Consider the following 13303-nt stretch of genomic DNA (forward strand, 5'->3'; position numbering starts at 1 on the left):
TGGTTCTGTTATAATCTCCACCCGGCACAGCCAGAAGAGGACTGGCCACCCCTCATAGCCTGGTTCCTCTCTAGGTTTCTTCCTAGGTTTTCACCTTTCTAGGGAGTTTTTCCTAGCCACCGTGCTTCTACACCTGTATTACTAGCTGTTTGGGGTTTTAGGCTGGGTTTCTGTACAGCACTTCGAGATATTAGCTGATGTAAGAAGGGCTATATAAAATAAAATTGATTGATTGAGTTACACCAGCTCTGTCAGGAGGAATGTGCCAAAATACACCCAACTTATTTTGAGAAGCTTGTGGAAGGCTACCCGAAATGTATGACCCAAGTTAAACAATTTAAAGGCAATACTACCATATACTAATTGAGTGTATGTAAACTTCTGACCCACTGGGAATGTGATGAAAGAAATAAAAGCTGAAATAAATCATTCTCTCTACTATTATTCTGACATTTCACATTCTTAAAATAAAGTGGTGATCCTAACTGACCTAAGACAGGGTATTTTTACTAGGATTAAATGTCAGGAATTGTGAAAAACTGAGTTTAAATGTATTTGGATAAGGAGTATGTAAACTTCCGACTTCAACTGTACATTTGGAATATTGCGCAGAAACAGATCAAATTAATTTGATTCATTTTGAATTTATCGCCCAGCCCTAACTGAAGTGTTACGATTGACAATGAATTGTTAGTACGTCTGTGAAGGTTGTAGTGGCAGAGTGTGAAGGATGTTGCTACTCTCCTGTCCATCTAAAAAGCTTTTCATGTGAATTGGTGAAGGAGATTATTTCTATAGGTGGATTGAGATCAAATTGGGCAAGAGAGGTAGACCTAGCTACTCCGCATTGCCAAGCCTCTTCCTCCAGGTTCAAGTTCAGCAACACCTCACAGGCAATATAGACCAAACCATTCCAACCTGATGTGAAACGTGATCTTACTAAGTGCTCACTAAGTGCTCTGCTTGGCCCTAAAAATGAAGACTGGATGTTTGCTGCTTATTACTCTCAACATAAATATGGCAATTTTTTAAATCTAAAACGAGAGGTCGTGTTTTCTTTTCAAAATCAATTGGATCAGATATTCACAATTCCATGTAAAAATCTGAGTCTTACATTGTTGAGTGTGGGACCCCTTCCAGAAACGGTGTGCCTGGTCCTGTGTGTGCCCTGCGCTCCCCTATCGATGGGCCCTGTGGCCAGGGGCCAGGCTGATTGCAGGGTTGAAGTGGAGGGGAGTAGAGTTGGGGTGGAGGGGAATAGAGGGGCTGGCTCCTGGCTGTACGTCATGTGGAAGAGGACACCTCTGAGATAATGAATCCTGTCTGAGGCTGCATCCCAAATGGCACCCTATTCCCTACATAGTAGTGCACTATCTAAGGAATAGGGTGCCATTTTAGATGCAGACGGTGTCTGAGGACTGACTGGCTTGGCACTCGGGTGACAGAGGAGAGAGGGATGTTGGGAGGACAGAGTCCTACAGCTGAGAACTATAACTGGCTCAACTGGCCCATTTTGGATGTGTTTTTGTGCCGTGTCATAGTGATTTAAGATGAGCCACATTACTGTTTCTTTTTATTCCCTTTCTCCGTTTCCTCAGCTCAGTGTAACACGAGTTATTTTGGACCATGGTCTCTCTATAACACAGTGTAACACGGGAGGAAAGAGAAGTCTGGTTGTACGTTTTTGAGGAAATAAATAGTAAGTAGGAAGTCTCACTGAGAAGAGCAGTACTTAAGATTCCAGTTGGGAACTTGACTTTAGGACTAAGGACAAAGCCAGGCCTGCAGTGAGCAATGGACATATGCTTAGGCAATAGGCATATCTTATTACTGACACAGACACTCTCAACAGGACTGTTGGACATACTTATTACATTAACACAGGGTGCGTTCAAAATGGCACCCTATTCCCTATATAGTGCACTACTTTTGACCAGGGCCCATTGGGATGCATCCAGACACACTCCACAGGACTGTTGTTGTATCCGCCCCTCTCTCTGTGTTGTAATGACTCGTCTATCTGTTTGTGGGTCTCTGTTTCTGCTGCCAGATAGGCATCACGCTGCACTAGTGACATTTTCCAATTTCCCTCCTGAGGAGTCATTGTTCTGGAATGAAAGGAGCTTTTGTTTCTCAAACTCACCTCACTTTGTCCCTTCGGGTCAGGCATGTGCTCCGTACATATGAACCTTACCTTCTTAGTTTTCGACCTTCTACGGCTGGGACGAGACCGGCATCGCAATATTTTGTCCATGGCAAAAATGGAAACACGAAGCAGACTAAACTCTTTGGTCCTTTAAAAATCTGCTTTATGGACAATATTGTGTGCTATAGCTTGGAAAATAAATAAATATGCCTCCGGATGACAACATAATGATTTTTGTTTCTAACATTAGGGCTGTTTTCCTAACGAAATGAAAGCTGCTTGTTGTTTTGTTTCCTTGCCACGCTACTAACGAGTATCGCGATACTGGTATCGTCCCGGCCCTACTTCTCAGCTTGGTCCCAGATCTGTTTGTGCCTCTCGTCATCTCCATTGCACATTGTCAAGCCAAACCCAAGGAGTTGGCAGGATAGCACAAACAGACTGGCACTTATTTGTCAAGGTTGATTTGCGGGTGACTTTGAGTCATGCCACATTACCTTGTTCTGATGTTGTTTTGGTTTTGTGCAGCTCCTTCACATCACTGCTGTGTCTGGAGTCTGGAGGGCTCTGTTACCTTCACTCCCCTGGCCTTATGGTGTTTCTCAACCCCATTTTTACACCTAGTGTGTTTTTACACTAACAAAATATGTGCAGTAAGAGCTGCCTTTCTTCTACATCAGATGTGTAGTCCCGTGTAGCTCAGTTGTAGAGCATGGTGTTTGCAACTCCAGGGTTGTGGGTTCGTTTCCCACGGGGGACCAGTATGAAAAAAAAAATCTATGCACTCACTAACTGTAAGTCGCTCTGGATAAGAGCGTCTGCTAAATGACTTAAATGTAAATGTGCACCATTTCTGTTTACACTATCCTCACATTAACCTTGGATGTGGTGTGGCCAAATCCATTTTCATGCTTCATGTGTGCCTGCAACTAATAGCCCCAGGGGAACCTCCGTCTACCTCGCTGGCTGAGTTGGCGGCATTCTGATCAGATAAACAATAAAGTCTACCACTCAAGCAGTGAGTACAGACTGTGGTCAGAAGGAAATAGCGTGCCATTTGGGTCGCAGCTTGTTGGAAGTGTCGGTTCGGAAGTGGTGTGAACGATTCATCCAGAGTCAACTCAACCACAGTTCTCTCTGAAGAAAGAATACCTTGAAGAGAATTGTATTCTCATTAAGGTCTTTCTACTGCTTGCCTGCCAGGCTGTTCATCTTGGCTTAGTTCAGACAGGCTATGCGGTAATTTAGCTATTTCTAGACCATGATCAGTTATGCTCTCTCTGTTGGGGTCTGGAGCCTGTCTGCATCCCCACTGGTCTAATCCCAAACTATTCCACCCCCTATATCAAACTCCTCGGCTCTGTCCCAAATGGCAGCCTATTCCCTATATAATGCACTACTGGTCGACCAGGCTCCAAAGGGCTCCGGTCAAAAGTGGTGCACTATATATGGAAAAGGGTGCCATTTGGGACACACAGAAGCCTTTTCTGTTCTACTAGTCCTTTGTACATTACAGTAGCGTTAGCGTGCTGCTAGGGGAGCAGAAAGAAGCATGGAAGGGGTTTTCTCTGAAATGTATTATGTTGTAATGTTTGTAAATCACTCCCCAGATAGTTGCAGTAGCATTGTCTTCATTTTATCAGTTCCCACCACATTGTCTAAATAACTTACTCTGTCCTCTCCATCTGTGAACACAGACTCTCCCTCCATGCATATTGCTTAATCCTAAATCTACAGTCACTTAATTATGCTCTCAGATCTGTGTGTGTGTGTGTGTGTGTGTGTGTGTGTGTGTGTGTGTGTGTGTGTGTGTGTGTGTGTGTGTGTGTGTGTGTGTGTGTGTGTGTGTGTGTGTGTGTGTGTGTGTGTGTGTGTGTGTGTGTGTGTGTGTGTGTGTGTGTGTGTGTGTGTGTGTGTGTGTGTGTGTGTGTGTGTGTACGTGGTGCGTGAGGACACGCACGTGTTTCCTCCTCCCAGAAAGTGAGCACTGCAGCAAAACTAGTTCTCAGGCTATACTAACACCTCTTGAGTGCAAGTTTTAGTCAGTCATACAGTAAACTACATGCAAATGACCCTACATGATTGAGGAAGGATGGGAATGGTTTTGGCTCCTAAACCTGCTTTGGTATTCTCCGCTGAAGGCATGGGAGAGAGAAGTTCTGGAAGAGAGTGAAAGATAAAAGGGGTAGAGGGAGAGAGAGAGTATGGGCGTCAGAGAGGGGGAAAAGGCTACCCCTTTTATCTTTCACTCTCTTCCAGAACTTCTTAGCCTCAAACGGTCCATTTTAGGGCTGTGCAATATGGGCAAAAATTCTGATCACAATATTTTTCTCATTTTTTGCAATATGGTGGTATTTGACGGTATTTTATATTTCTGCATGACCCTAGAGTGGCAACAAATGAATTCTGATTTGAATGGGCTTTCTCCATTCTGACAGTGAAATAGTCAAATTTGTAGAAGTTTTCATTTAATTCAGCACTGTACAAAATATCATTTATAGACGGTATTGTAAAAATCGATGCAAGTATATGGATCTATACCGGTATTCACAATATATCGCCCAGCCCTAGTCATCTCCCTCCCTCTCTCTCTCTCCATCCAGCCAGCCAGCCAGCCTGGTCCTTCAGTACAACACTGGTCTTTGTGCGTACTGCTCTTAATGCGCAGTGCTCAACAGTGCATAGCGAGCGATACAGCAGCCCTCATTGACGACAGTGTGGCCTGTCTGTGCAGTGAGCCTGAACCTCCACTGCCTGTTTGGATGGAGCTCAGAGCCCATGGTGCTCTGCATTATCCCAGGATGCATCCTCATAGAGGAAGGGCCTTAAAACTACGGCTCTGTGCAGGCTTGGAGTCAAAACAAAGACTAATATCCAGCACCGCTCATCAGCTACGTGCAGGTCTGGAGTCAGACCAAAGGCAACATACATCCAAGGCAAGCTAGGGAAACCAGGGGGAACACCAGGATCAGATCAGCAGGCTTATCTATAGCATACAGAGGTATTGACCTCTCAGTGAACCCAACACACATTCCTATAACTGTAATACGTCTTTCTCTATTCTGAATCTGAACCCACCTTCCAATAAGCTTAATACTTATTTCTGTACATTTCCAAGACCAGGAGAGGGTGTTCCTGCGAGCCTGTCTGACTCCAGGCCTGTTGCTTCATATGGTATTGATGAGGCCTGCTAGAGTCGGTTCATGGGAACATAGCTGAAGCATGTCAGTGATAGTCACACCTCGTTTGTGTTGAAATAAGATCCATTTTGATTCAAGAGACAGCGGCTTTGTTTTCATTGTTTGTGAGGGTTGATGTAGCCTCGATTTGCAGGCTTCAAACGCTGAAAGATTACAAAATGCTGCTGGCTATGCAAGCTAGGGGTTGATAATTGACGTAACCATGTGTGTCTGTGAAGGTGGACGTTGAGTAAGGCCAGTAGCTGGGCCGTGTTCACTTGGAACCAAAGATTCCAAACGGAAAAAAACGGACTGAAATTAACCTGAACATGTCCAATAAGAAAGGCTTGTTTCAGTTGCAAAACATCTTGATACGTGTGCACTAATGAGTATGACCCTGGTTTCCAGCCCTGTTCCATCAGCAGTCCACTACTGTCCTTGTTTACACCAGAAGCCCACGTGTAGTGGTGTGATATTTACAGTAGACTATTTTTACCGCAGGGACTTGGGCCTCTAGGAATGTCTTTTACACACGGCTCTCTGCTCTCCGACGTGGCTCACGCTGTTTAATTTAACCAAAGCAGATTGTATGTCCTCAGCAGACTACTACACAAAACACTTGCTAAAGGCCAAACGTAAGCTTGCCCCCCGGGAAAAAATAGACATGGGCCAATATTGACGGAAAATCACTGATTGATTGCTCTGGCCACAGTAAACGGTGTGTTTACTGTGGATCATAGATTAACCTCTCTCTCGCTCTTTCTCAATCCAGTTTGTCCACTCAGTGTTTTGGGAAACAAATGGGCCACTATGTCCCCCTCCCCATTGTGATTTGTTTGTGTACACTCAGTGTTTGCACATAATGCATTTCCTGCCCTGAGCCATCTCACCACTAAGGGAATTCATCTTTATGGCTGCACAGAGTAGTAATTTTACATTGACAAGATCCAGTCTGTCAAACTAACTGGTCGTTACATTAAAGCTGGAATTCCTAGTTGCTACATCCATTTTTAGGACTTATAAATTCATGATATACTGTATACCCATTTGATTCTTGAAAAATATAACTTTAGAAATGCCGCATGAGCTTAGTTCAACTTTTGTACCCCATCAGAACCAAAATAAATATAAGCGTGTTTTACTCCAATGTTTGTAAACAATGTAAATGTAAGTAAACACTATATAGCCTCAAAACATGATTAAAACTATAATTTGGATATCATGGATGGTCAGTCCTTGCATCCATAGCTCTGTCTATGAATTTGAGACTGATTCCATTTCTCTAGGCCCGTCCCTCAGCTTTTTACCAAAACAGAGGCAGGGTGTCCACTTTGTTATTGTTTCAGTGAAGGATTCTGGCTTTAAGGGATCCATTTGCAGAGCAGCACTGGTGTTAATGTGCTCTCTGCTCTCCCCTCTGGCAGGTAGTCCCTCCCTCTCTCCCTCTGACTGACTGTCATTCTGAGTGCAGCCTCATTTGGAGTTACCAAGGTCGTGTTCATTAGGCACCAAATGGAACAAAAGGGACTGAAACAGGGAGGGACCACCTGGAATTGTCCAATAAGAAACACTTAACCGTCCCTTCAGTGAGTTATCAGTGGAGAAATGGCTCCCCCTCCACACTATCCCCAGGTCTGATGTGTGAGGGGGTGGGGGAGGAGGGCATTGGGGCCTGTATTTCAGAATAGGAATGCAGATCCAGGATCAGTTTAGCCTTTTAAATCATAACGAATAAAAGGCAGGACCTGATCCAACAGTAGACACTAGATCAGAACTCCTACTCTGAGACACTTTATGACTACAGGCCCAGATGGTATCTCCAGGTACTGTCTAAATGTGATGAGTGACATGTCTGTCATTCGTAATTATCTAAATGACACGTCAGCTCCACACTGCCTCCTCCATTGTCCCTCACTGTCTGGGTTTAACTCCATGGGGACACATCAGTTACACTTACACCATGCAGAATATATTAAACTGCCACTGCCAGACAGCTATACTCATCAGTTTCTCTCACTGTTGGTCTCTCTCTCCCCCCTCTCTTGGTCTCCCTCCTCTCTTGGTCTCGCTCTCTCTCCTCTCTCTCTAGGCCTAGGCATATCTCTTGGTCAATATCTATTATGCTCTCTGTCTCTCTCTCTCTCTCTCCTCTTTTGGATGTTTACCATCACTCTTATTGTTGATTCTGCTGATATGTTGAAGGTTTGAGAAGACCTGTTATCTAGTGCATGGTTTGTTATGGCCCTAGCAGTGACATTGACTGTAAATCTGATCGTAATGCTGGTCTCAGGATTGTCAGTCTGTACATTGACTGTAAATCTGATCGTAATGCTGGTCTCAGGATTGTCAGTCTGTACATTGACTGTAAATCTGATCGTAATGCTGGTCTCAGGATTGTCAGTCTGTACATTGACTGTAAATCTGATCGTAATGCTGGTCTCAGGATTGTCAGTCTGTACATTGACTGTAAATCTGATCGTAATGCTGGTCTCAGGATTGTCAGTCTGTACATTGTGTAAGTAAGTGGTGTAATGAGGCTACCCTCGGGGCTGTGGGGCGATTAAATCAAACCTTCACGTCTCTGTGGTCTTAAACCCTCTCCTCAGCCCTGTCAAAACTGGCCTTAAACATCTCCCTCTCCTCTCTATCTCTCTCTCTCTCTCCCCCTCTCCCCCTCTCCCCGTTCTCTGTGTGTGTGTGTCTGTCTACCGGGGACAATGGGATCTGCAAAACACACATCTCCCTTGCTCACGTAGTAAATAGACAATGAAGTAATCTTCTTTGTCTTCTTCCTCTAGGATGCCAGCTACTGGTTACAGGTGCACCGGTTGGAGCATGGAGACGGAGGCATCCTAGACCTTGATGACTTGCTGTCTGATGTGGCTGATGACAAAGACAGGGTAAGTGAACTGAAGCATGGGCAGATCTAGCTGTCTAAGCCGCTGTCCCAGAATACATGTACCAGTGGTGTGCGTGGGTTTGAGTCCGGCCCACTGCTATTCTTGCACCCCCACTCTCCTGTCCTCCTACCTTCCCTGTCAGACACTGTCCTATCTAATAAACACGTGGGGGGAAGTTCTCCTTTTAAAGACCGGGTTAGGGAAGTCAAGCAAGGGCCATGTTCCATCATGCATAAAGGATGACGTGAGATAGAAGGGTGAGAACCAGAGGGCCGTAACTTGACATTTACTAGCCTGTACGTGAACTTCTACCCTTTTGGAAACAACACCATTGGAGATTTGCTTTTCCTGGCATTATGTTATTAGATAATATCATAGGAATATTTTAAAGAACTTAGGGAAAACATGTTTTGTGTGAAGGCCATGATGTCTTTCCTGTCCACTTATTGACCTGTCCAGATTTGTGAAACCAATTGGTCTGGGTCCAAACTGGATTAATATGATGGTTGTTTTTTTCATCAATAACATTGATTGGATAATCTATTTATGTATCTGTTTATTTATTTACCAAAGGCTTGGGCTACTTCTCTCAACAATCTCCACAGAATAAAGACAGGTCGTTTCCTAAATGACACCATATTCCCTGCGGTGCACTACTTTTGCCCAGGGCCCGTAGGGTACTATTCGGGATGTACCTGTAGCTATCGAGAACGACCCACAGTCTACAGTTGCCCTCTGACCCCTCGTCTCATTTCCTCTCCTCACAGTATCAGTGTTGTTTCCCACCATTATGAAGCGAGGCTGACTGAAAGAAGAGAGCTAATCCTCTGACTGAGTGACAGCAGGGTCACAGAGGTCAACAGGGGTCACATTCTCAGCTGGGTCAGCTCTGCTGTGCCCTGAGGCCACTGGGCTATATCATAATCACAGTGTCACTGCAACACACACACATGAGGATTCTGTAATGAACTGGAGCAGGCATTTAATATGGGAATACATGCAAGTGGAAACCTCCACCGGATATAGGCTTGGCTTGGTACAGTGTGGACTGCATATACTACTGATTCAATTAAAGACAGATGTTCTTCTTACACCGTGGATGTTGCAATCCTACTAAGAGTGTGGTGTTATGTTCCCTCAGTGTCCTGTTGCTGGTATGAGAGTGTTAGTGTACAGTGTGTAATGTTAATTGTGTTGAAATTGTAGACCGACATTCTTCTTTCACCGTGGATGTTGCAACACAGCTGGAAGCATGAGTGTGGTGTTATGTTGATGCTCCCTGCATGTCCCGATGCTTTAGTGACCTGTGTTGTGTCCTGTATGAGCGTGTGTAGTGTGTCCTGTTTGAGCGTGTGTACTGCTGTATCCTGTGGTGCTCTGTAGAGATTGTGATAGTGTTGTCTTCATGTGAGGCTGTTGTCAGTGAGGCCTCTCTCCCCTCCTTCTCCTGTCATCACACCAAGGAGGCCTCCCTCTCCTCTCTCTCTCGCTCCTTCCCTCTCTTATCTCTATCTGTATCTTTCACAAAATCCCTTTCTATCTCTCCCGGAAAATATCTATTTCTTCCACAATATTTCCAGCTCCCTCCCACTTTCCGCACAGGCTGATTTCTCAGTAGAATGTACAGTCTTGACATGACTGCTTTATCACATTGACCATTCAAGGATGTTGTTTTTGACACAACAGAGATTGATTTTGATTATCCATTTGCTTGATCATTCTGTTGGAGAGGAGACCGCAAATGAACCGCTCATTGTTATTAATTCCAGCTGCTCTCTATCTGTGTCCCAAATGGCACCCTATTCCCTACATGGTGTGCTGCTTTTGACCAGAGCCCTATGGGTCCTGGTCAAAAGTAGTGCAATATATAGGGAATAGGGTGCCATTTGGGAAGCACCCTCTGGCTCGTGCCCCAGAGTTCCTCTCTGAAAGCAGGTCTTACACCTCACACAACCTTACTGATTGAGTTGACAGTATAATGCTGTGATTCTAACCTGAGTTCACAGCCTGGTCTGGGCTCTATCCAGGCCTTGCTGTGTGTGTGGAGTCACTATAGTGTCTGTTAGGGTTGGGAATTGCCCGGGACCTCACGAAACGATATTATCACGATACTTAGGTGACGATACGATATGTATTGAAATTCTTGGTATTCTATTGCCATTCGATACTGCGATGTAATTGCGATATGATGTTCCAAACATATTTACATTTACGTCATTTAGCAGACGCTCTTATCCAGAGCGACTTACAAATTGGTGCATTCACCTTATAGCCAGTGGGACAACCACTTTACATGTTTTTTTTTTTTTTTTTTTTTGGGGGGGTGGGGTAAGGGGGGGTAGAAGGATTACTTTATCCTATCCCAGGTATTCCTTAAAGAGGTGGGGTTTCAAATGTCTCCGGAAGGTGGTGAGTGACTCCGCTGTCCTGGCGTCGTGAGGGAGCTTGTTCCACCATTGGGGTGCCAGAGCAGCGAACAGTTTTGACTGGGCTGAGCGGGAACTGTGCTTCCGCATAGGAAGGGGAGCCAGCAGGCCAGAGGTGGATGAACGCAATGCCCTCGTTTTGGGTGTAGGGACTGATCAGAGCCTGAAGGTACGGAGGTGCCGTTCCCCTCACAGCTCCGTAGGCAAGCACCATGGTCTTGTAGCAGATGCGAGCTTCAACTGGAAGCCAGTGGAGTGTGCGGAGGAGTGGGGTGACGTGAGAGAACTTGGGAAGGTTGAACACCAGACGGGCTGCGGCATTCTGGATGAGTTGTAGGGGTTTAATGGCAGTAGCTTACTATATGTCTGCTGCAGAGAGACGAGAGAGCCATAATAAGAATTAGTTTTGATCAGTCAGGGAAAGAAAAGTGCTGAAAACATGTTAGCTCACTATTTAAAAAGAAGATTGAGTTTTGGCGCAGGTACAGCTGACTAGCGCTACCTAGCAAAAAAACAAACATTATTTGTTTATTTACATATCTATAAGTTATTGGGGAGTCAAAGTATAGATATAATATTGCGTTATGTAACGATCAATTCCCCGCCTCCCCAATCACTAGTGTTTTGAACTGTGTATGTGGTGGGTTTGTGGGTGTGTTTGATAACAGCAATTTGTGGAGGAGTGAAGTGCTGTGTTTAACCTCTAATGGGGACAGTGACATATGGGTGACTCCCTCGCCCTCTCCTTCCCCTCTCCCTCTCACTGTGTGATGTAACGTAAACTGTTGCAGGAAATAAACTGTCTTTAGTGTGGTGTTGTCTCGCTGGTGTCGATTTAGATCATGGCCATGCAGGATTAAAGCATAGGATTCTGTTCAAGGGGAATGGATCTGTGGCTACTGGGAGTGAGGGACAGCTGTTTTTCCCTACTCTCATGTTGACCCTACTGAATTATTCAGAGGGGGGAGAGGCTTCGATCAGTTATGGGTGAATGAAGTAAACATGTAATCAGTAGTTGACCTAGAAGCTGCTTCCTTTCCACAAGAAAGGGTTTAAACCTTTATATGTCAATGCCGTGACCACGTCAAGGAACGCGATGCATACGCATCTGTCTGTTTACCATTGAAGTGTTACTTAAAGGTAGACTCAGTGAAATCATGTTGCCACGAGATGCACTGCAGATATTGCGATAAGCGAGATGCAAGACTTTGGTCTCACAGTCACACACAGCATCTGCACATGTGTGCAAGTTCGCTTCACGCTGTTACAGCGTGGTAGCAACGGGACCAAAAAAGCGGAGAAGTTTGGCCTTGCGCTTCAACGCTCGTAGTTGTTGCGGAAATGGAACCACTGTGCTGTTTACTTTGTGTCTACCTTTAATTGAGACTGTTACTCAAGGCTACAGCCAAAGAAATAGAATGAGTAGACTTGAATGAGTTGACTTGAATGGGAAAGCCCGTTCTACTCATTCCAGTTAATTCTGTAGCTATATGTTGTTATACTAGGCTACAAGGCCTATAACCACTCCACTTTACATGACTCGTACTCTCCTGGCAACTCGCACCGCATCTCTGATATTTTTAAAGACTGTGGAGAATGAGTGGTTGGCCCGATGAGCAATGTGTGTCATCGTTGCTGCAAGGAATGGTGGCAGACAGCTCAGGGATTCACTGAGTGTTTTTCCAGATGCTGTGTCTTTCCGTCCCTCTGCCCCCTGTCCTGTCCTCTGGCCTACAGTCCAGCCTTGAGCCTTGATGGGATTCCTGTCTTTAAAGGGATACTTCAGGATTTTGGCAATGAAACCCTTTATCTACTTCCCCAGAGTCAGATGAACTCACGGATAGGGCTGTGGCGGTCACGAAATTTCGTCAGCCGGTGATTGTCAAGCAAATAACTGTCGGTCTCAAGGTAAGTGACCGTTAATTAACATAAACACATTTAGCATTTCCTGGCTTCCACACACAGCCTACAAGCCACTGATGCAGACCTTTGAAACATCTACATTTTAAAAGGTCTAATACATCCATGTAATATAGCCTACACCTTCACAATAAAGCCATTATTTATTTTAGACGGGTCTAAAGAAGCATGATATGAAGAAAATGTAGTCTATTTCAGAAGAACAGAATAGCATACTCTGAGTTGTCCTTATGTTAGTTCCTGATCTGGATATGCCAAATGGCTGTGGGCTACACTAGTTCATTTAGCAGACAAGATTTGCTTAGAATTCCGTGGCATTATTTTATAGTATAAAGAATACAATTGAACAAAGCTGAATAAAATAGAAAGGATATCTTCTCCAAGCTATTTGAGGGAGTGCGCACATGCGACTATTCTGTGTTGAGCAGTTAACAAAGAAATAGGTATTCCTATATGCTTAATTTAGAGTTATTAATGTAACTTTTGTTCTACAAACGTTGGGCTATATGTTTTGATTTTTAATACATTATAAGGCTGTATGATGCGACTAATGATTTGAAAAAAGTTGCTTGAAAGGCATGAGCTCTTTGTTTTTTTGCGCAGGCTGTACACTCTTCATCAGTTACTCAGTTGAATTTCATGGCGGCATCCCCTTTGTGTGGCCGTAATGCACCCTAAAAAAATTAATGCCTTTTGCGGCCAGTGGCCGTTGTGCCCTTGGCCCGGAGTGCT

The 13303-nt window shown here is 44.6% G+C and overlaps 1 protein-coding gene across 2 annotated transcripts in view; it reads left to right on the forward strand.

Moving 5' to 3' along the window:
• LOC311099130 (partitioning defective 3 homolog) overlaps nt 1–13303 on the forward strand; it is a 227359-nt gene that overhangs the window by 44583 nt on the left and 169473 nt on the right. For both annotated transcript variants that reach the window (XM_084139786.1, XM_084139787.1), the window contains exon 2: nt 8124–8225. In XM_084139786.1, coding sequence (XP_083995912.1) covers nt 8124–8225 — 102 coding nt within the window. The remainder of the gene's footprint in view (nt 1–8123; nt 8226–13303) is intronic.

This window comes from Coregonus lavaretus (assembly GCF_964263955.1).
Source record: "Coregonus lavaretus genome assembly, chromosome: 23".
Lineage (NCBI taxonomy): Eukaryota > Metazoa > Chordata > Actinopteri > Salmoniformes > Salmonidae > Coregonus > Coregonus lavaretus.